Source organism: Protomyctophum bolini (assembly GCF_963924005.1).
Source record: "Protomyctophum bolini genome assembly, chromosome: 10".
NCBI lineage: Eukaryota > Metazoa > Chordata > Actinopteri > Myctophiformes > Myctophidae > Protomyctophum > Protomyctophum bolini.
This window is the reverse complement of record NC_137871.1, coordinates 28,174,540-28,193,006: the sequence shown is the minus strand read 5'-3', so window position 1 is coordinate 28,193,006 and position 18,467 is coordinate 28,174,540. Positions and strand designations below refer to the sequence as shown.

The following is an 18,467-nucleotide window of genomic DNA, read 5'->3' as shown; positions in this document are numbered from 1 at the left end:
AACTGGTGGCCCGGGGGCCACTCCCCCTCATTTAATGTGGCCCGCAGGTTAATATCGGAATATAATATTGATAATATTGTTAAATTCCAAACATGCAAGCATGACCTGCTTTATTACATTTCAGTTTATTAGTAGCTGAATGACTAATATTAAAATGTATTGTCTTTTTTTTAAGTCCACTATATTTGTATTTTAGTTCAGAAAGTAAACATTGAAATTAAATTAAAAAAATTACTTTTCCAATTAGAAAATACCAAAATATAATTCAGACAGACAGACAAAGTCAAAAGACAGACAGACAGACAGACAGACAGATGAGGCATGAGTTATGCCTGTTCAAAGTGCCTGCATGTAAAAGTAAAAAAAAGTACAGTACTTATTTTGGTACACTGCTTGGTCAAAGCATTAATTGTGAGGAAAGAGCCCATTGTAGCAAAGCACATCACTTAAGTAAATGACTGTTCAAATGACTGTGTGAATGTAACTCTCAGAGATTGCATTACAGTCAGGATTCCTTATTGAATCTTTTTCTTTGATCAAAATGCACGGAAATTTCTACACGTGAACTTTGGACCTATACAGACAAAAGAACTGGGGGCATGATTATATCAGGCTAACTGTCATATTGTCATGTTTCATATTGTCATGTTTCATATCGTCATATTGTCATGTTTCATATCGTCATATTTTCATATTGTCATGTTTCATATCGTCATTTTGTCATATTTCATGTTGTCATGTTTCATATTGTCATGTTTCATATTGTCATGTTTCATATTGTCATGTTTCATATTGTCATGTTTCATTGTTTCATGTTTTCAGTGCAGATCAATTTTGTGTTGATTTAATTTAGGACTGAGGTCGATTCTAAAAACACCTGACCTCAGTTTTCTAAAAAGACTTTAAATATTTATTCAAAAATTACAAACATGTTATGTTGCTATATATACTGTACATACTGTATATTATATATAGCAACATAACATACTGCACATACAAAAAGAAAGAAAAAAATATATTATCTATCTATCATGCCATAGCCGGAAAGGCTATTCTGATTGGTTGCGAGGCCATTTGAAACTGAACCCTAAAAAAAAACAAAAAAACCCAATATATATCCGTGGTCATCATATGAGCATACCTAACACATTTTAAATCTGTGTGTATTTGTGTATATCAAAAGTCCATAAAGATCCAATTTTAAAGATGGAGTGCCTACATTTTTGTATTTTTCCAGTTTTTCATGTCTATGAGGCGACAGTACTTCATTAGACACCCTGGAGTCGTGTTTATGTGCAACGAACGAAAACGGGATGCATGATGACGTGTCGAGAGACTCGAGACCTGCATGAATAAAAATGAATCTTGACCCGTTTGATTCCCAAATCATTCTGCACCCTCCTCCAAACACAGCTGATTTTGACCTGTTTGATTCCCAAATCATTCTGCACACTCCTCCAAACACAGCTGATTTTGAGTGCAGAACTACTTCGTTTTTAATCTCATTCAAGATGAAGTCCAGACCGTGGGCCCTATTTCCGTCAGTAATAAAATCCTTATCCCTAAACTTCTTTGCCTTTTCTACTATTTTGAAAAACACTTTTTAATAGCCGATCTACAAGCCCACAATGTGTTTATGTAGATTGGCTAGTTGAACAATTTTTATGTTTTTCACAAAAAGGCAAAGAAGTTTAGTGATAAGGGGTTTAGCAAGTTAGCAACTAGCACTGACAAAAATATGGCCCAGTGTGACTCAGTGACTCATTTTAAACTTAATCAGCACTATAACATTATTAACATTATGTATATGAAAACATTATACTGTAGGTTACAAATAAGCCACATAGTAGCAAACATTCTTTGCTGCCGTCTGCCTCTGACTATAGTAAACAAGACTCTAGTAAACAAGCGACGTTGACAATAAGGAAAAAACCACGTGGGTCGCCAGCAATACGTTTAAAGACTAAAGGCCCCTCCTTTCATTCACACCATTTTCTGTGCAGGCTCTCAGTCCCAGAATGCACTGTGGAACGCCATCACGGTGGGCGTGGCCATCAAGGACGGAGACAAGCAGCGAGGCATCCTGATGGACCAGCGCAGCCCCGAGGACATCCTGACCGACCCACTGCCTGGCCTAGACACGCCCGACGCCATGGAGAAGACTGCTAACAGGTCTGATACTGTCTGCTGATTGATTGATTGATACTAAGACATGTAACGATTCACTCAACTCACAATATGATTCCAATCACGATATTAGGTACACAATATGATTAAAAAAAGGGTTTTTGTCCAACCAAAAAACAGCAACCAATGGGTGCAAAGAGGGGAACAACCACAGGCGGGACTTGACAAAGGGTCAATTGGCTTCCTTGATGCATTAACGAGCGTCAATGAGCTTCAGTTGTGCACTCCAGATCGGTCCAAACCTACAGATGAGTGAATAGGTCAATGAAGGCAATTTTTTGGGGGGTGGGGGGGTTGTATTTATGTGATGGGCTTTTAACCACATGTCACTCATATTTCCACATCACTGACATGGACACATGCATGCACGCATGCATGCATGGACGCACGCACGCATGCATGCATGCATGCGCGCACACACACACACACACACACACACACACACAATTGAGTTGCATGGTCATTCATATAATGAGTATAATAATATGCAGAATGTCAGGATTTTATCTAAAAAAAGGAGGGAGGGGAAAGGGGGACCAATGACCTAATTATCATTAAGGGAACGTGTGTGACTGTGACTGTGTGTGTGACTGTGCGTGCGTGTTTGCACGCCATGACCTTGTAGCAGGTCACAGTAATTTGCAGCAGTGCAGCTCTAGTTTGTATGAATAGAGGAGGATGCTGATTGGACATGCACGTTAAATGTCCATCAAGGCTCTTGACACAACGTATTTCATGCTCTGCTGCGAGCGGTCTATCTCCATTACAGTAACACAGTGGTTCCCAAACAAGTTTTCATATCAGGGACCCCCAAATTCACACTAATTAGCCTGCAGACCCCTATTTGAAAAGATATGCCAGGGACAGATAAAAGATATGCCAAGGAACTCCAGGGGTCCCCAGCTAAATGATAGTTTGGAACCAAAATGTGTACACATGGAACCAAATGCCATTTGTACACTCAGAGTTAAATCCCAGAGATAGAAATGCCATTAAATGGGGGTCTGTAGACTATTGCATGTCAAACTGGGGGTCCTTGAAATTAAACAGGTTGAGAATCTTCTCTTATGGGTGGTCCCTGGCATATCTTTTCAAATGGGGGGTCCGCAGGCCAATTAGTGTCAATTTGGGGGTCCTTGACATGGAAAAGTTTGGGAACCATTGCCTTAGATCCCAGTAATCACCACGCGTGCAGATCTGCTATTTTCAGCTATTAAATGTTTATTTTTGTCGGGGAAAACCATCGTGCGGCAGAGCATGAAGCCAAGCACGAGAGGGGAAAGTCTCATGCAGCTTCACCCAGCTGAAGGCTGTAAAAGTAAAAGGATAGATCTAACAGACCTTCGCCTCTCATTTATTATTGAAATTGTAATTCTGAACTGGCCTTGGTACGTGTGTGTGTGTGTGTGTGTGTGTGTGTGTGTGTGTGTGTGTGTGTGTGTGTGTGTGTGTGTGTGTGTGTGTGTGTGTGTGTGTGTGTGTGTGTGTGTGTGTGTGTGTGTGTGTGTGTGTGTGTGTGTGTGTGTGTGTGTGTGTGTGTGTGTGTGTGTGTGTGTGTGTGTGCGCGCGCGCGCATGTGCACGTCTATATTTCTCTCTGGGTGGAAAGGGACCCTCTCTGTGGAGGACTTCTCTGGTCATCCGTTGAAAGCAGGCCCTGTGCGGTGCAGACAGGTGACAGTGGTGTCACTTACACATCATTCATGGTGACTGTGTCCAACCAGCCGATAAAGATGCATTTACCAGAGAGACTCTCTGCTCTCCTCTGCTAAATGCATGGAAAACATGCATGGCTGCATGTACATGTCATCACAATAGCTTTAATGGCTTGCAAATTTTATAAGTGAATTGTTTATTTTTAATACAATTGTTTATTTTTTGTTAAAATAATTGTTAACATGAATCATCTTGAATTGTGTTCCACTGTCCTTGGAATTGAGAGTATGCACATGCCGACATGCGTCACTTTTCCACCGGGACACGCCCCCTCATCTAGACTAGTATTATTAGTATGTTCCGCATTGTTCAATAAAAAAAACATTTCTCAGAATGCATGCAGTAGCCTACACCCGAAAATCTACAAGCTCAGAACGCGTCGTGTTGTTCAATTGGTTTATAATCAGAGTCAGATTATCCTTATCTTTATTGTGTCAAGTTGCACCACCGAGATCGGAGATATTTAGTTACTTACAAAACATTGTTATATACGCCTGAGATGATGCAGGAGTTCCGAAAAGCAGCGCAGAAGTGCATTAATGACGATAAAGAACACCCTCGAGGGTAATATTGCAACTAACAGTTACCCTGTTTAGTTAAAAATCGTATTTTCTTAATGACAGAGTTGACCACAAATGTCCCAAGAAACTCACTAGCCTAGCCACCCAGTCTGCAGCGCTCTGGGAGAACAGAGCAGGCTGATTTCTTTGTTTTGATTAGGTGTTCCTATACTGTCGTTTAAGCACGGCTAGAATGCTGTTTCAACCAATCAGATTGCATGCTTCCTCTAAACCAGTGGTTCCCAAAGTGGGGTCCGGGGACCCCCAGGGGTACCTGAGGGAGTTCCAGGGGGGACCCATCTATTTTGTTCATGTTCATAAAGTGCTAAAGTGTTTAAAGCAGTGGTTCCCAAACTTTTTCATGTCAAGGACCCCCAAATTGACACTACTTAGTGTGGACCCCCATTTGAAAAGATATGCCAGGGACCCCCATAAGAGAAGACGTACACATTTAGACGTCTACATTTAGACGTCTACATTTAGACATACACATTTAGACGTCTACATTTAGACGTCTACATTTAGACAGTGTCCCCCCGAGTGCCTCCCCAATGCCTCCCCAGTGTGCCCCCCGAGTGCCTCCCCAGTGTCTCCCCAGTGCCTCCTCAGTGCCTGCCCAGTGTCCCCCAGTGTCCCCCCAGTGTCTCCAATGGCAATACAAGAGCAATAATACAAATTAATCTTAATGTATTAATCTTATTAATTAATTAATCAAAATTGCGGCCTGTGCCCAGCACCATGCCAAAGCTTTTTCCTGCAGGAAACACTGCTTGTGGTTGTAAATATATTGTTATCCGTGTTGCGAGGATGAGGGGGTACCTGGAAAAATATCTACCCCAAAAGGGGTACCTGGTCCAAAAAAGTTTGGGAACACCTGCTCTAAACGACCCGTTGTAATGCAGAATAGTGACTGCTTAAATGTGCCTGATTTGCACTGAGGGAATGTGTGCGTGTGTGAGAGCTTGTAGCGAATGAGAGTGAAGGGAGTTGACATGGTGAGACACAGCTGATTTAAATGAGCAGAATTAATTACTGCTAGAGAATGAATGAAGGGTATTCCGGGGAAATATATAATAATCCTTCTGACTTCCATGTCTCAATGAACTATCGCTGTTCTGGATTTAATTTTCTAAATTGCATTATTTGTCGAGCTGCAACAAGGATCTGTGCCTGTGATCTGGAAAGCCATGACGCCCAACACCCCACTCTTTATCCCAGTTGGGAGAGCTCTGCGCTCTCCCCCACATGAGTCCACCCCCCAGCTATTGATGTGCTGATGACACTATGCCGTGTGTATGTATAACTCATGTCTTGTTTGGCCAAAAGCCATAGAACTTGTTTACACATGTGCCTTGATGTGCCCTCAGATATTCCACCATTTTGAGCAGTTTGCTATTCGCATTTCTAGCCTAACCGTGCAGTTGGTATTTACAAAACTTAAGCAAAACGGTAGGTAGAGGGTCAAGAAGGCCAAGAAATGATATTCACAAACAAATTAGAAAATGATCACATTGAGTAGTAGGTGGAGCTTGGAGGATCCCTCCTCTCTCTCTCCCTCTTCTACCTCTTCTCCCTCTTCTCCCTCTCTCTCTCTCTCTCTCTCTCTCTCTCTCTCTCAGTCTCAAACACGGCAGGTCATCCATCGCTCATCAGGAGACAGGAGAGGCGGTGGTCGGAGCCCCCACGCCTTACCGAAAGAACCGGAGGAAAACTCCTATAGTGGCTCTGTTTGACACACACACACACACACACACACACACACGGACGCGTGGGAGGACCAGACTATCCAGGAGGAGCTGCTTCATCTGCCTGTGTAATGGACACCGGATAGCGGGCTTGAGGAAGTGCAGGAGTGGGACAGTTTATTTTCTCCTGTGGACAGACGGCCAGACAGACAGACGGACAGACAGGGGCCCCCAGCCCCAACGGTGGCTCCTCAGAGGGGGCGCCCCTAGTGGCCAGCTGTGTACGTGCAATGTCGTTGTGTCTGGTTGACATCTTTGACATTAATTCATCGCCCACCAAGGAAATAGAGGAGTTTGAGAACAACTCGCTGAAATACCTGCAACCAGACCAGATAGAGAAGATATGGCTGAGACTCAGAGGGCTGTGAGTATAATTGTAGTATTTAATATAGTTATGCTATTTATTATGATGATTGGTTGGTTTTTAACAGTGCTGGACAAAGTACACAACTACTTTTGAGTCAAAGTATACTCCTGGTCAAATACTCAACTGCAAGTGAAAGTTGCTCATGACGTTGTACTTGAGTTAAAGCAGTGTTTCCCAAACATTTTCATGTCAAGGACCGCTAAATTGACACTAATTAGCCCACGGACCCCCATTTGAAAAGATATGCCATGGGACCCCCATAAGAGAAGATTTTTACGGCTCTATTAGGGATTCTCAACCCGTTTAATTTCAAGGACCCCCAATTTGACATGCATTAGTCTATGGACCTCCATTTAATGGCATTTCTATCTCTGAGATCCCAATTTATATTGTAAAATCAATGTTAATTTTAACTCTGAGAGTGTGCAAATGGAACCAAATGGACCCTTATGGTTCCATTTGTACACTCTCTCTTTCTACCATCAATTAACATTTCTATTTTAATGCATTTCAGTAAAAAAAAAGGACAATATTTCCCTCTGAGATGTAGTGGAGTATGAAGTACTTAGTAGAAATGGAAATCAAGTAAAGTAAACGTACCTCATGTTCGCGATGACAAAATGTAAGTCGGGCGTTAATTGTCATATAAGCGATTGTGATTAATGATTTAATTGTATTTTTGGCATTTCACATTGTATGAATGGAAATGTGTTTGCTTTATATGACCAAATAACTTAAATTACTGACATTTAACAATTGCATACTTAACAACATAAAATAGCGGAACGAGTTGATCTACACGTGAGCTTGTAGATATGCTATTTATGCTATTTTTGGAAAATGTTTGACAATGTATGAACATTTTTCAAAATGATTGTGCAAAAACAATTGCGATGCTATTTATCAAATAAAAAATATACAGATCAGAGGATATTTGATCTCCCTGCTCTTCCTCAAATAGCTGCATCCCACCGAGGCACACAGCTGTGCTCATTTGACCCTCCCGCCCTCACACCGTTGCTGAGGCCCTGGGCACCGCAGAGGGCAACGTTTTCATCATGCTATGAAATAGTGTTGACTTCATCGACTAAATCTATGACAACATTTTTCGTTGACTAATGTCTTTCACTGACAAAAGCTAAATAAAAACCAAGCTACGATGACTAAAACCAAGACTAAATTTATTCATAATTCTGTCAACAAATACAACCTAGACTAAAATGTTCGGGAGAGACTAGTGGAAAAAAGACAGGTCATTCTATGCTTGGTTGCATGCTGAAAATGGCAGATCTTCAAAGCTCATGAAGCGAACTAAAGTGTTGAGTGTTAAAATTATGTGGCCACACACTGCAGTTCATTAGCCAAAAACGTCAAGACGTCTAATTGCCTATTAAGTAATGGATGCCACGGGCGTCAAGACGTCTCTCCCTTGGGAATTCAAAAAAATATATATATGTTTTTATTTTCATCCATATTTTGAAGATTCCTGCACATGCACATTACATGCATAATAGAATTACAAATTCTTTCTTTCTTTATAATGGGAGAATTGGCACTCGGAGCCTAAACTGGTGACCACCAGGTGGCGCTGAAAGAGTATACCTGATTTTCACTTTAGCACCACCCACCTGAACTTATAAACCTCGCCCACAGCCTTATCATACAGCTGTTGTATGATAAGGGGGGACAGATTAGGGGAGGGGTTAGGATTATGATGTCACTAATGTGGAGTATTTCGGTTGGGCTTTTTGACTCAAAGGCTTCAGCTTTCAGGAAGAAATCAAAATGAAACAGGGAAGACATATTTGAATATTAACCACACCTGGGGGTCTATATTAGAGTAATGTTAACTCCATAGACACATACAAAACAGAAAAAAGTACAAAGATCCTGGCACTCCATCTTTAATGGTTAATTCAAGTTTATTAGTATTCCAGCTTCTTCAAGGTGTATACATGCAGTGGCCCATGGCTACATAAGGCCTATAAACAATGTGTAATCCCGCTTCTGTCTTCCACAGGAGGAAATACAAGAAGACATCTCAAAGGTAGGACCTCCAGGACTAATTAATCTATTTATTCATTTTTTACTGTAGCTCAATGATGTCAATGATGGCTCTTCCTTGGTATTTCAGAATTAATGTCATGGGGGCAGTGATTGATTGGCTGTAGTAGTGATACAGCAGCATAATAGACTTTGATTGATTGATTTAAATCTTTATTAACAGTTTGCAGAATTACAGTACATTTCAAGCACAAACTCAATACAAAGACTGTTAACTGTGAGTGGACGACCCAATTAAGCCTTACACTTGTTTACAACAGGGTCCACATTGTTCAATTCATCAAAGCAATCAGTGTCATCTGCAACAACTCCAACCGCTTTCCCTCCTCAGTTGCTGCATAGATAGCCCGTGCCACAATTATTGTCATCTGCCTTCACATGAGTGGTCTTTAGATCCTGTCTGGATATAATGATGCCACCTGCTGATATCTCAGTGGGAGTATGGTCCTGGCCAGTAACAACAAGTTTGCTCTGGTATTGTGGCTTCAGTTACAAGAGCTTCTATTATGATTTGAATAAGTTGCTTCTTATTCTCTGGGACAGTTGGAACACCCTATACTAGCCACCAGCACCTGTAACCTTGCAAACTGAGCACTTGGCGCTAAAGTCAATGTACCTAACAAACGCAATATAAACATCTCAAATTCTATTTTTTTTTAATTTTTTATTACTGAGTTTTCATTTAACTGCTATTGCTCTTCAAATCCATTGTGTATGACATCACCATACAGTTTGCTTCCTTTGATTATTCTGGCTACTGATGCTTCTGAAATAATTATGGCCTTCTGTTTTGCAGGCATATAGCTCCCCAAAGAATCAGGCTGCTGCATTGTCTGAAGGAAGCCAAATCAAAAATAAGTTTTACTCTTATGTACCTAGATGTATATGTAACAATAAAGTACAACCTTGGTTTGACTCTTCTTTGTGACTATCTTTGTTGACTATCCGCAACTGTTACATAACCAACATGTTTGCAAAATATGAAGTGAGGTATTTACTTGCGCAAGTACTGTGGTCGGCTGGATCAAAAGTTGTATGCATGGTATGCGTGATATAAATCATCCATGGACGTGGTCGTATGCTGATTCCTGGGCTCGGATTTAAGCTCGTTTCCACGTTCCATTGATAAATTAGGGCTAGAGAGAGAGAGAAAGTGAGACAGAGAGAGACAGCGAGAGAGGATGACAGACCTTCACCGGTAATGGGGAGATTAGCAGCCACCAGGCCTCCATCCTGTTCCACTTCCTCTCTTATGGGGTTCCACAGGCAAGCATACACACGCACGCACGCACACACACACACACACACACACACACAATTTGGACAGCAAAAAATATTTGTAGTACATTTTGCCATTTTCATCCATCAGATCAATGTGTGAATGGATGTGGTGAGTGTCCGGTGATTTTACGTTTAGCAGGTGGACGTGTTGGTGATGCTTCTATTGTTGACAAGTGGAGCCCCCACAAAGCCAACCTGCAGTAACTACAGAAAACACTAAATAACTGAGTGAGAGGAAGAACCACATTTACTGCCTAAGACATTTAAATTTACGCCATATCAAATCCAAGGCTTCTGTACCAGACATCTTATGGTCTCTATATAGTTTGCTACAGTAGTTTGCGTTTGCTGTGCATTCCGTTCGGCTCAGTGCAGTGAGCTCTCTGTCCATCGTTGGGTTGTCTGGCTGCCCAGGCTGTTCCACTGGTTGTGCCACTCTGTAATCCTGGCAGCAGGTAGCGTGGTCTCCACTTCTGAAGTGGCATCCAAGAAGATCTATACTCCTGGACCTGAGCCGTTTCTGGTTGGCAGAGTTTTCATGTTGTTGGCCTGCTATACCATGCTGGGCAGGCATATTCTGCGGTGGAAAAGCACAAGGCTCGTGCCATTGTACGGATTGCACTTAGGTGAGTTCCCCACTTTGAGTTGGTTATTTGTCACAGAAGACTGTCGCTGGTGGTGACCTTCGCTCTCGTCTTCTGGATGTGTTCCTTGTAACTGAGGTCTAAGGTTACTCACAGGATAGACCGGGTGCTGGTAGTTTTCAAGCTTTAATCCGCCCCAGGTTACGTTGAGCTCCCATTTAGTCTCCCTGTTTTTCAGATGGAAGCTGCAGATTTGAGTCTTCCCTGCATGGTTTACATGCATGTAGTTTTACTGACATATCTGAGAGTCCTTGTTCCAAGGTTGACTCAAGGTATGCTGCTGCGTTGCCAAAACACTGCCTGGCTACAGCGTGTTGTTCCGGTGGAACCATCTGCCTTTTAGAGATGTTAGCTAACAGAAACTATAATGTGCACGGACGTTGTTGTTGTTCTTCCAGGTTGAGATGTCTGGTCAAGCAACTGGAGAGAGGAGAGGCGTCGGTGGTGGACCTGAAGAAGAATCTGGAATATGCCGCCTCTGTCCTGGAGTCTGTCTACATCGAAGAAACAAGGTGAACAGTTTATTGTGAGCCACACTATTAATTCACCCTTTGTCAGCCTTCTGATTGGTCCCTGACTGACTAACCAGCAGGCTCTTTCTGCCTTGTTCCGCCCTGTTTCCGCCTAGTTTATGTTGAATTTGCTAAAACAATTTGCTGTAGTCAACTGAAACAATTTTCCTTTTTACTGACATCAAATTTAAAGTAAGAATTGAATGCACAGAATATCAATATGAAGCAACTGAAAAACATGTTATTTCAATGGTAGTGGATGGAGAGAGGATTTTTGTCCAACCACGAAACTGCGACCAATGGGTGCGAAGAGGGGCACAACCATGGGCGGGACTTGACAAAGGGTGAATTGTATTACATACTGTAGGTGCCCTTCACACTTCTAATACAAGGCAGGCCATCCGTAGTGACACCATGTGGACTGGTGTGAAACAGTACTGCATGCATAAAATACTGTGTAACACAATACAGTATACAATAGGTCTAGGACACAGCAGATACTGTTACCATCACTGGTCTCCTCCCCTGCTCTGCAGGCGCCTGGCAGACACGGAGGACGAGTTGAGTGAACTGCGGTCAGACTCGGTGCCGTCAGAGGTTAGGGATTGGCTGGCGTCCACGTTCACCAGACAGATGGGGCTGATGCTGAGACGCGGCGGCCAGGACAAGCCGCGCTTCCGCAGCATCGTCCACGCCGTGCAGGCGGGCATCTTCGTCGAGAGGTGTGTGGGTGAAAAAAACACGTTTATTTTGTCCGTTTAGTTTTTCTTCCAAAATAAATCCAACATTTTATTTTTATTCAACGTTAAAAAACACTTTAAAAAATGGCCCAAAATAGCAGATCTACAAGCTCTTTGTCATCTTCGTGGCATGGGTGGGTGATTAGGTGAATTTGTCAGATTTGTTCTTCCAAAATGCCTTCTAAATCTCCAACTTCCTTCTTAAACCTAGAACACTAAATAATATGCACGTTTTTCACAGATTTTGTCCCCCATGATATCTATTTTTCTTTTTGAAAAGTCCTGATGAAATATTAAAGAAAAGTACCTCAAGTTGCCATGCATTGTTGTACTTCAACATATTTTGATGAGAAATATGTGGGTAAAAAGCCCCGGCTTATAGTCCGGAAATTACGGTACATTGATCGAAGTGCTGAACAAATGTTATTTAATTTCCATTCCATACAAAGAATGCAAAAAGTGGCGAGTGCTCAAGTGTGTGCCAGACCCGCCCGGTCAGTTTGACGGACGTGTCTGGCCCATGTACGCCAGTGTGTCGTTGACATGTCGTTAACGTGTCTTGACATGTTGTCACAGGATGTACAGACGGACGTCCAACATGGTGGGACTCAGCTACCCCCCCAATGTCATCGGCGTGCTCAAGGTATTATTGCACACCACACTCTAGAAGCACTGCTTCTCAAACATTTTCATGTCCAGAACCAATATGCTAATAATATGTGTGTGTGTGTGTGTGTGTGTGTGTGTGTGTGTGTGTGTGTGTGTGTGTGTGTGTGTGTGTGTGTGTGTGTGTGTCTTCCCTCCTATAGGACGTGGACGCATGGTCTTTTGACGTCTTCGCGCTGAACGACGCCAGTGGAGACCACGCCCTCAAATTCATCTTCTATGAGCTGCTGACCAGATATGACCTCATCAATCGCTTTAAGGTGTGCCCGCCCATTGCACAGTTACCGTGGCCAACACGATTGAGATTTACGTGTCATTGAAGTACTCCAACTACGCTTCAGACTCTTAAAATGCCACATTTGTTGACCAACATCAACAGCAACAACATTGCAGCATCAATATTCTGGAGGAAACATCAGCCCAGAATAGCAGATCCACAAACTCTTGTACTGTAGATGTGGAAAATTGTTTTTGGTGAAGAAACGTGTACACAGGAAAGAAAAGCGGTCCCCAATTCTCAGAGCCCACTCAGCTCCAATGTATGGAGGACATTAAAATATCTGCGATAGGCCTATGATCATTCCAATAAACAACAATGGGGAGGGGGGGAGTGACAATCGAAGAACTTATAATACCTATTACCTAAAATAATAATAAAAAATCATATCAAATCAAGTAATCAACAAACTGAACTATAAAAACTCATGAAGCATGGGTCAAATTGTCAGCTAGTATAATTAATTATATAGTATTTGCGACCAAAGGTTTGAGTTAACTATGGAATCGTGCATTTCCCGTCAGGGATATATGGAGATCCCTGATGTCATCAATATTGGCCAGCAACTGTACATCTGTCCTCAAACCCTTAGTCTCCATATATCTTCCCCATCCATCCTTCCTCTTCGACGTCTCCCTTTTGACTGATACCTGTCCATTTAAACTCTATACGGGCCTACCCCAAAGTTATTAGTGCAGCCGTGCCTGGCAGCCAGCGAAAACTAGAGTTCTCAACAGGCATGAAAATTAAGATCTTACCCCCATGCCAAAGCACCAGCGCTCGCCCAGCAGTCTGCTGTCACCCAGGTGAATGCGTGCACACGATCTCAAGGTCACTTCTCACCCTCATGCGTCTTACTGGTATAGTTATCTGTGAGTCAAACTAAATATAATGCCTCAACTCCTAAAATGTGTGTGTGGACGTGTGTGTGTGTGTCTGAGCGAGGGAGGCATCATTGTGCTTAGGGGTGGGCGATATGGAAAAATATAAAATATAAAAAAACGATAATTTATTCATGCGTTTTTTAGGGTTATTGTTCAAGTTACTTAACAGAACAGAACAGAACATTTAGACCAAAATACTTGGCCAAACGAAACCGTCGTTCTACAAAAGTACAAATCAAGGTATAGAACTGCAAATCATAGAACGTGATAAGTCAAAAACGACAACCTTCTTCTTTGTAATATGAAACTTTATATCAGTTGAACATAGCGTAAAACAACAACCTGGCCACTGCCATTGATTCATATAATAGACTGTCTGCTAAAGCCCGCGCATAGTGCAAAGCCCGCTGGGTAGTGGGATGTACCATAGTGACAGAACCGTAAGTACCATAATAGTAGAATGCACAAACAGAATATTTACAATCTCCCACTTTTCTTTTCTTTTTCCCTTTTTTTTTTTATAACAAAGAAAAAAGTCTATTATTAATGTCCATAGGCATGAAAGAACATAATGACCAAAAACAAAAATTACTGTTAATAGAAAAAAGAGTCTCTATTCCAGTTTCCATACTCCAACACTGAGTGCCTTTAGGAGCTGAAGTGCGGATGCACCTCGTTTTGTCAAGCAATCAGCTAGCTGCTCTCCTGTAGGTGCCCACAGTATCCGTTGGATTCTTTTGCTCTGAAGAAGTTCCTTGATACCACTTATTTCAATGCGGAGCCTTTTCTCTGTCACTGACTTAGTAGACTTGATGGCATCAGCAAGAGAGTGGTTATCAGTGACACACACTATTGGTAAGACATGCTGGGTAAGATGTCCAGTGGTTAGTTCTGCATGAAGGTCAGAAAGAGAAATGGCACTGTCAACAGCATCTGCGAGAGCGAGTGTTTCTCCAGCAAGTGTGCTTCGGACGACTCTCCTGATCTTCTTTGACTGCCAATAAACAGGTGAGAATCTTCCTTCCTCACCCATCAGCACAATGAGATGTCCCCCTTGAGTGCCACCATCTGGAAGGTTTCCCAGTGAGGCATCACAGAACACTACTAGCTTTAGAGAGTTGTCTTTTCCTAGGTTCTGAAATTTCAGTGTCACTTTTTCTGATTTTAGCTTTCTCACCACCTTGTTTGTGTCATGTAAACTCTGTACAGTAGCATGTTTTATGTTAGCAGCAAGGACACAAGTATCAAACATAATATCAGGTCGACTTTGTCTGGCAACCCACAGAAGTTGACCTATCTTTGATCTAAGGTCATCGATTTCACTCTCAGTCAGGGGAGCATCACGGCTCATCGCTCTGGAGGTGTCCATGTGAATTGGCTGAAGATTCTGTATATAATGGTCTTGATGCATATAAGTTACTCCACTTTCAGTGACATACTCCATGCCTACATAGCGAAAACTGTCATGTTCTTCTCTGCCCACTTGGAAGGCAGTTTGCAGGTGAGGGATCACTGTTGTTGCGAAACTGTGTGAACCACCCCAGATAAAATCATCAACATGACAAGCAAGCACTCCAGACACATTACAATCATTATCCAACCAAAAAAAAATGGCAGGGTCAACTTGTGACATCTTTCCTCCAGTTTGCAACATTGTTTCTTTAACTCTATTGTACCAGTACAGTGATGCATCATTTAGTCCATAAACACATTTTTTTAGCTTCCACAGAGTTCCTTCACTCTTTGCTTCAGGTGGTGGACGGAGATAAATGTCTCGGGATAGCTCATTTCCTTGAAGGAATGCTGACTTAATGTCCATAGAGTGGGGTGTCCATTGGTTTTGACATATCACTGACATGAGTAGTCTAAGAGACTCTGAGGCACATGTTGGAGAGTCCTTTGGGAGGTCCTTTGTGTTTAGCTCTTCAAAACCTCTCGCCACTAGTCTTGCTTTTGGAACTATGCCGTCTGCTGTGTCTTTGAGTGTGCACACCCATCTTGTGGAAATACACTTTTGTCCCATATTTTTTACTTCATTGAACACTCCATGTTTTTCCCAGTTACTGATTTCAGTAAGTTTAGCTGATTCAAATGACACATCCTTTGTAACCAGTACATCATCGTGGTGTCTGTCAGGTGGCTGTTCCACCCTGTCCAATAGTTCAATCTGCAGTGTGTCAACCTGTGAAAGGTCAGCTGACCTGGTTGTGCCAGTGAGGCTAACTGGCTCAGTGTACTCCAGATTGTACCAGTTCTTGTTTTTTCCTGTTGCTTTTCCTGCTCGGCTGAGCACTTTTGCTGTGTGTGAAATTCCAGTGTCTCTTTCCACATACTTAATGAATTGACCTGCCTTTAGATTCTCACTGCAGTCTGTTCTTCTGATAGTAGGTTGTCGGTTGGATGGATCATTGGTCTGCTCAATGTTGTCTGTGTCATTATTAGAGTCCCCTGCAGCATTCTCTGTGTCAGGTACATCACTAGATTCAGTATCAGGTACATTTACAACATTGTTCATGTCACATTCTGCTGCATTATATTCTGTCTGACTTTCTTGGCTGTCACCTGACTTGTCAGTGTAGTGATCTTTGGCCTTGCGTAGTCTACAGTGATGCACCCGGACATAGGTGCCCCCATGTCTAACAAATATGACCACGCCGTCCCGTCCAATTACCACTCCAGGGCCTTTCCATTCATTGCAGTCCATTCTTTTGTAGTACACTTTGTCTCCAGTTTCGTAGTGTTCATCTGTGGGGCGAAGCTGTGTGCGTAGAGCTCTCCTGATTCTCTCAGAGCACTCTGCCTCAGTAAACGCTGTCCTTGCTTCATGCAATGCTGAAATGTGCTGTCCTACCCATTTACTTATTGTAGTGCCCTCCAGGGCAGGCGGTTTATCAACTAGCACAGAAGGTAGGTTTGGATTTTGCCCAAATACTAGCTGATATGGACTAAATCCATGTACATTGTGCATTGTATTCTTTGCCATGAGAGCCCAATCTAGGGCTGTTTTCCAATCACATCCACTGCTTTTCTTCACCTTTAACATTATCTCTGTAAGGGTCTGGTTATGCCTTTCACACAATCCATTACTCCATGGACTGTAGGCAGCAGTGGTTTTGGTTTCAATGTTAAAGTTCTCTGCCATGTCTCTCATTTCCTCATTGTTGAATTCTCCTCCGTTGTAAAAAAAAAGTTTTGCCGGGGCTCCATGAACACTCACCCAGGAATGAATAAAGTGCCTCACAATTTCACTGGATTTTTTTGTGGTCACAATACTACCAGCACTGAACCTGGTGAAATGATCAATCATGTGAAGGTACCACACATTAGGTTCTAGCTCATGCAGATCTAATGCCACAGTTTCATTGTAGGTTGAAGCCATTGGTAGACCAACTGATGGCTTTGGCTTGGGTTTGTTGTACCTGAGACATGTTTCGCAGCTGCTTACAATGTCATTCAAAATAGTAATGCTCTCATCATCATTACTTCCAGCACTAGTCAGTAATTTTTTAAGTTTATCAACTGAAGCATGTCCAAACTGCTTGTGAAGTTTCACCAAGGCTTTGTGTTTTTCATCTTTACTCATGTCATCTGTTATGGCCAGAACCTCATTAGCTTGGGGTTCATTCTCACAAGTGGCTGTGCAATCTCTGTCCACTATGCTGACACAGTAGTGTCCAGAGGAGGTGATTTCAAGGGGCACAGGTTCATGAAACATTGTGGCTTTATCATTCTCAATGTCAAGCACAGCTTTTGCCCTCTTAAGTGATGCTTTGCTTAGTAGTAAAGGAATGTCCACTGGGACCACCTCAGTCTCTATATGGCACTTAGTTTGGCCTATCTTAGCTGGGACTTTCACCTTTTTTGTAGAATGAACAACTTGACCATCACCAAACTTGAAAGCTCTTCTACTCTGTGTACTTTCCATTTTATTCCTCTCACTCTTCTTCAGTGTATGAATGTAACTGTCCAACCATTTTTCACCACAGACTGTTCTGGTGCATGCAGTGTCAATTACAGCTGAACCCAAGGCCTCCACCATGAATATTTCAGCATCAGATATTGACTCTTTAGAAAACAAAGTAATGTTGCACTTTTCAATTTTATCTGCCTCTGAATTTTCTTCCGTCATTTTCACATGCTCAGCTTTGTGTGGGCAGTCCTTAGCCCAGTGGAACGTACTCTGACAAATAGCACATTTTGTTCTTTTTCCATACCTGTCCAGTGGGTTTGAGCCAGTCAATGGCGCCCTCGCATGGTTGGTTTGGGGATGGAATTTGCTCCCGTATTTACCGTCTTTCCTCTGATCAACATACAAAGCATGCTCGTCTTGTCGCACTTGAATTCCTCCACTGCTGCTCGTGGATAACACAGTCTTGTCTCCAAAAATCCTTTTTAGAGCTGACTTCATGCTTGCAAATGTAAGTGTTGAACACGCTGTAAGAGCAAGCTGCTTATCTTTAACATCCAGATCGGCTGTATCCAACAACTTAAATGCTAAAACAGTATCAGGAAGAGTCATGTCAAATTTTCGCATTTTGTTGTACCTCTGCTCGAAATGGACGATGTAATCCGCCATGGAAACGTCACGTTCTCTCCGAGTCTTGTCAAAGTCCGTGTATGCGTCGTAAGCCCGGTCTTTTTCTTCTTTTAGGAATACATTATCCAATGCCTCTACAAGTGTCTTCATCCCATCATCTTTGTTCAAATCGTCCGCAGGTATTTCCAACGCTGTATCTCTAGCTCGTCCCGTCAGTGAAAGAGCAACAGCTAAAGCCTGTTTCTTCGGATCCAGTTCAGTGACACGTTTCCACATTTCAACTTCATT

At 42.4% G+C, this 18,467-nt stretch overlaps 1 protein-coding gene across 1 annotated transcript in view; it reads left to right on the top strand.

Annotated features, from left to right (window-relative positions):
- The window catches only part of LOC308322252 (dual specificity calcium/calmodulin-dependent 3',5'-cyclic nucleotide phosphodiesterase 1A-like), a gene marked incomplete at both ends in the record, with an annotated part of 36,816 nt that overhangs the window by 4,299 nt on the left and 14,050 nt on the right, over positions 1–18,467 (top strand). The window contains 5 exons of the mRNA XM_080773448.1: positions 2,004–2,172; positions 10,962–11,075; positions 11,612–11,797; positions 12,392–12,458; positions 12,625–12,741. Coding sequence (XP_080629574.1) covers positions 2,004–2,172; positions 10,962–11,075; positions 11,612–11,797; positions 12,392–12,458; positions 12,625–12,741 — 653 coding nt within the window. The remainder of the gene's footprint in view (positions 1–2,003; positions 2,173–10,961; positions 11,076–11,611; positions 11,798–12,391; positions 12,459–12,624; positions 12,742–18,467) is intronic.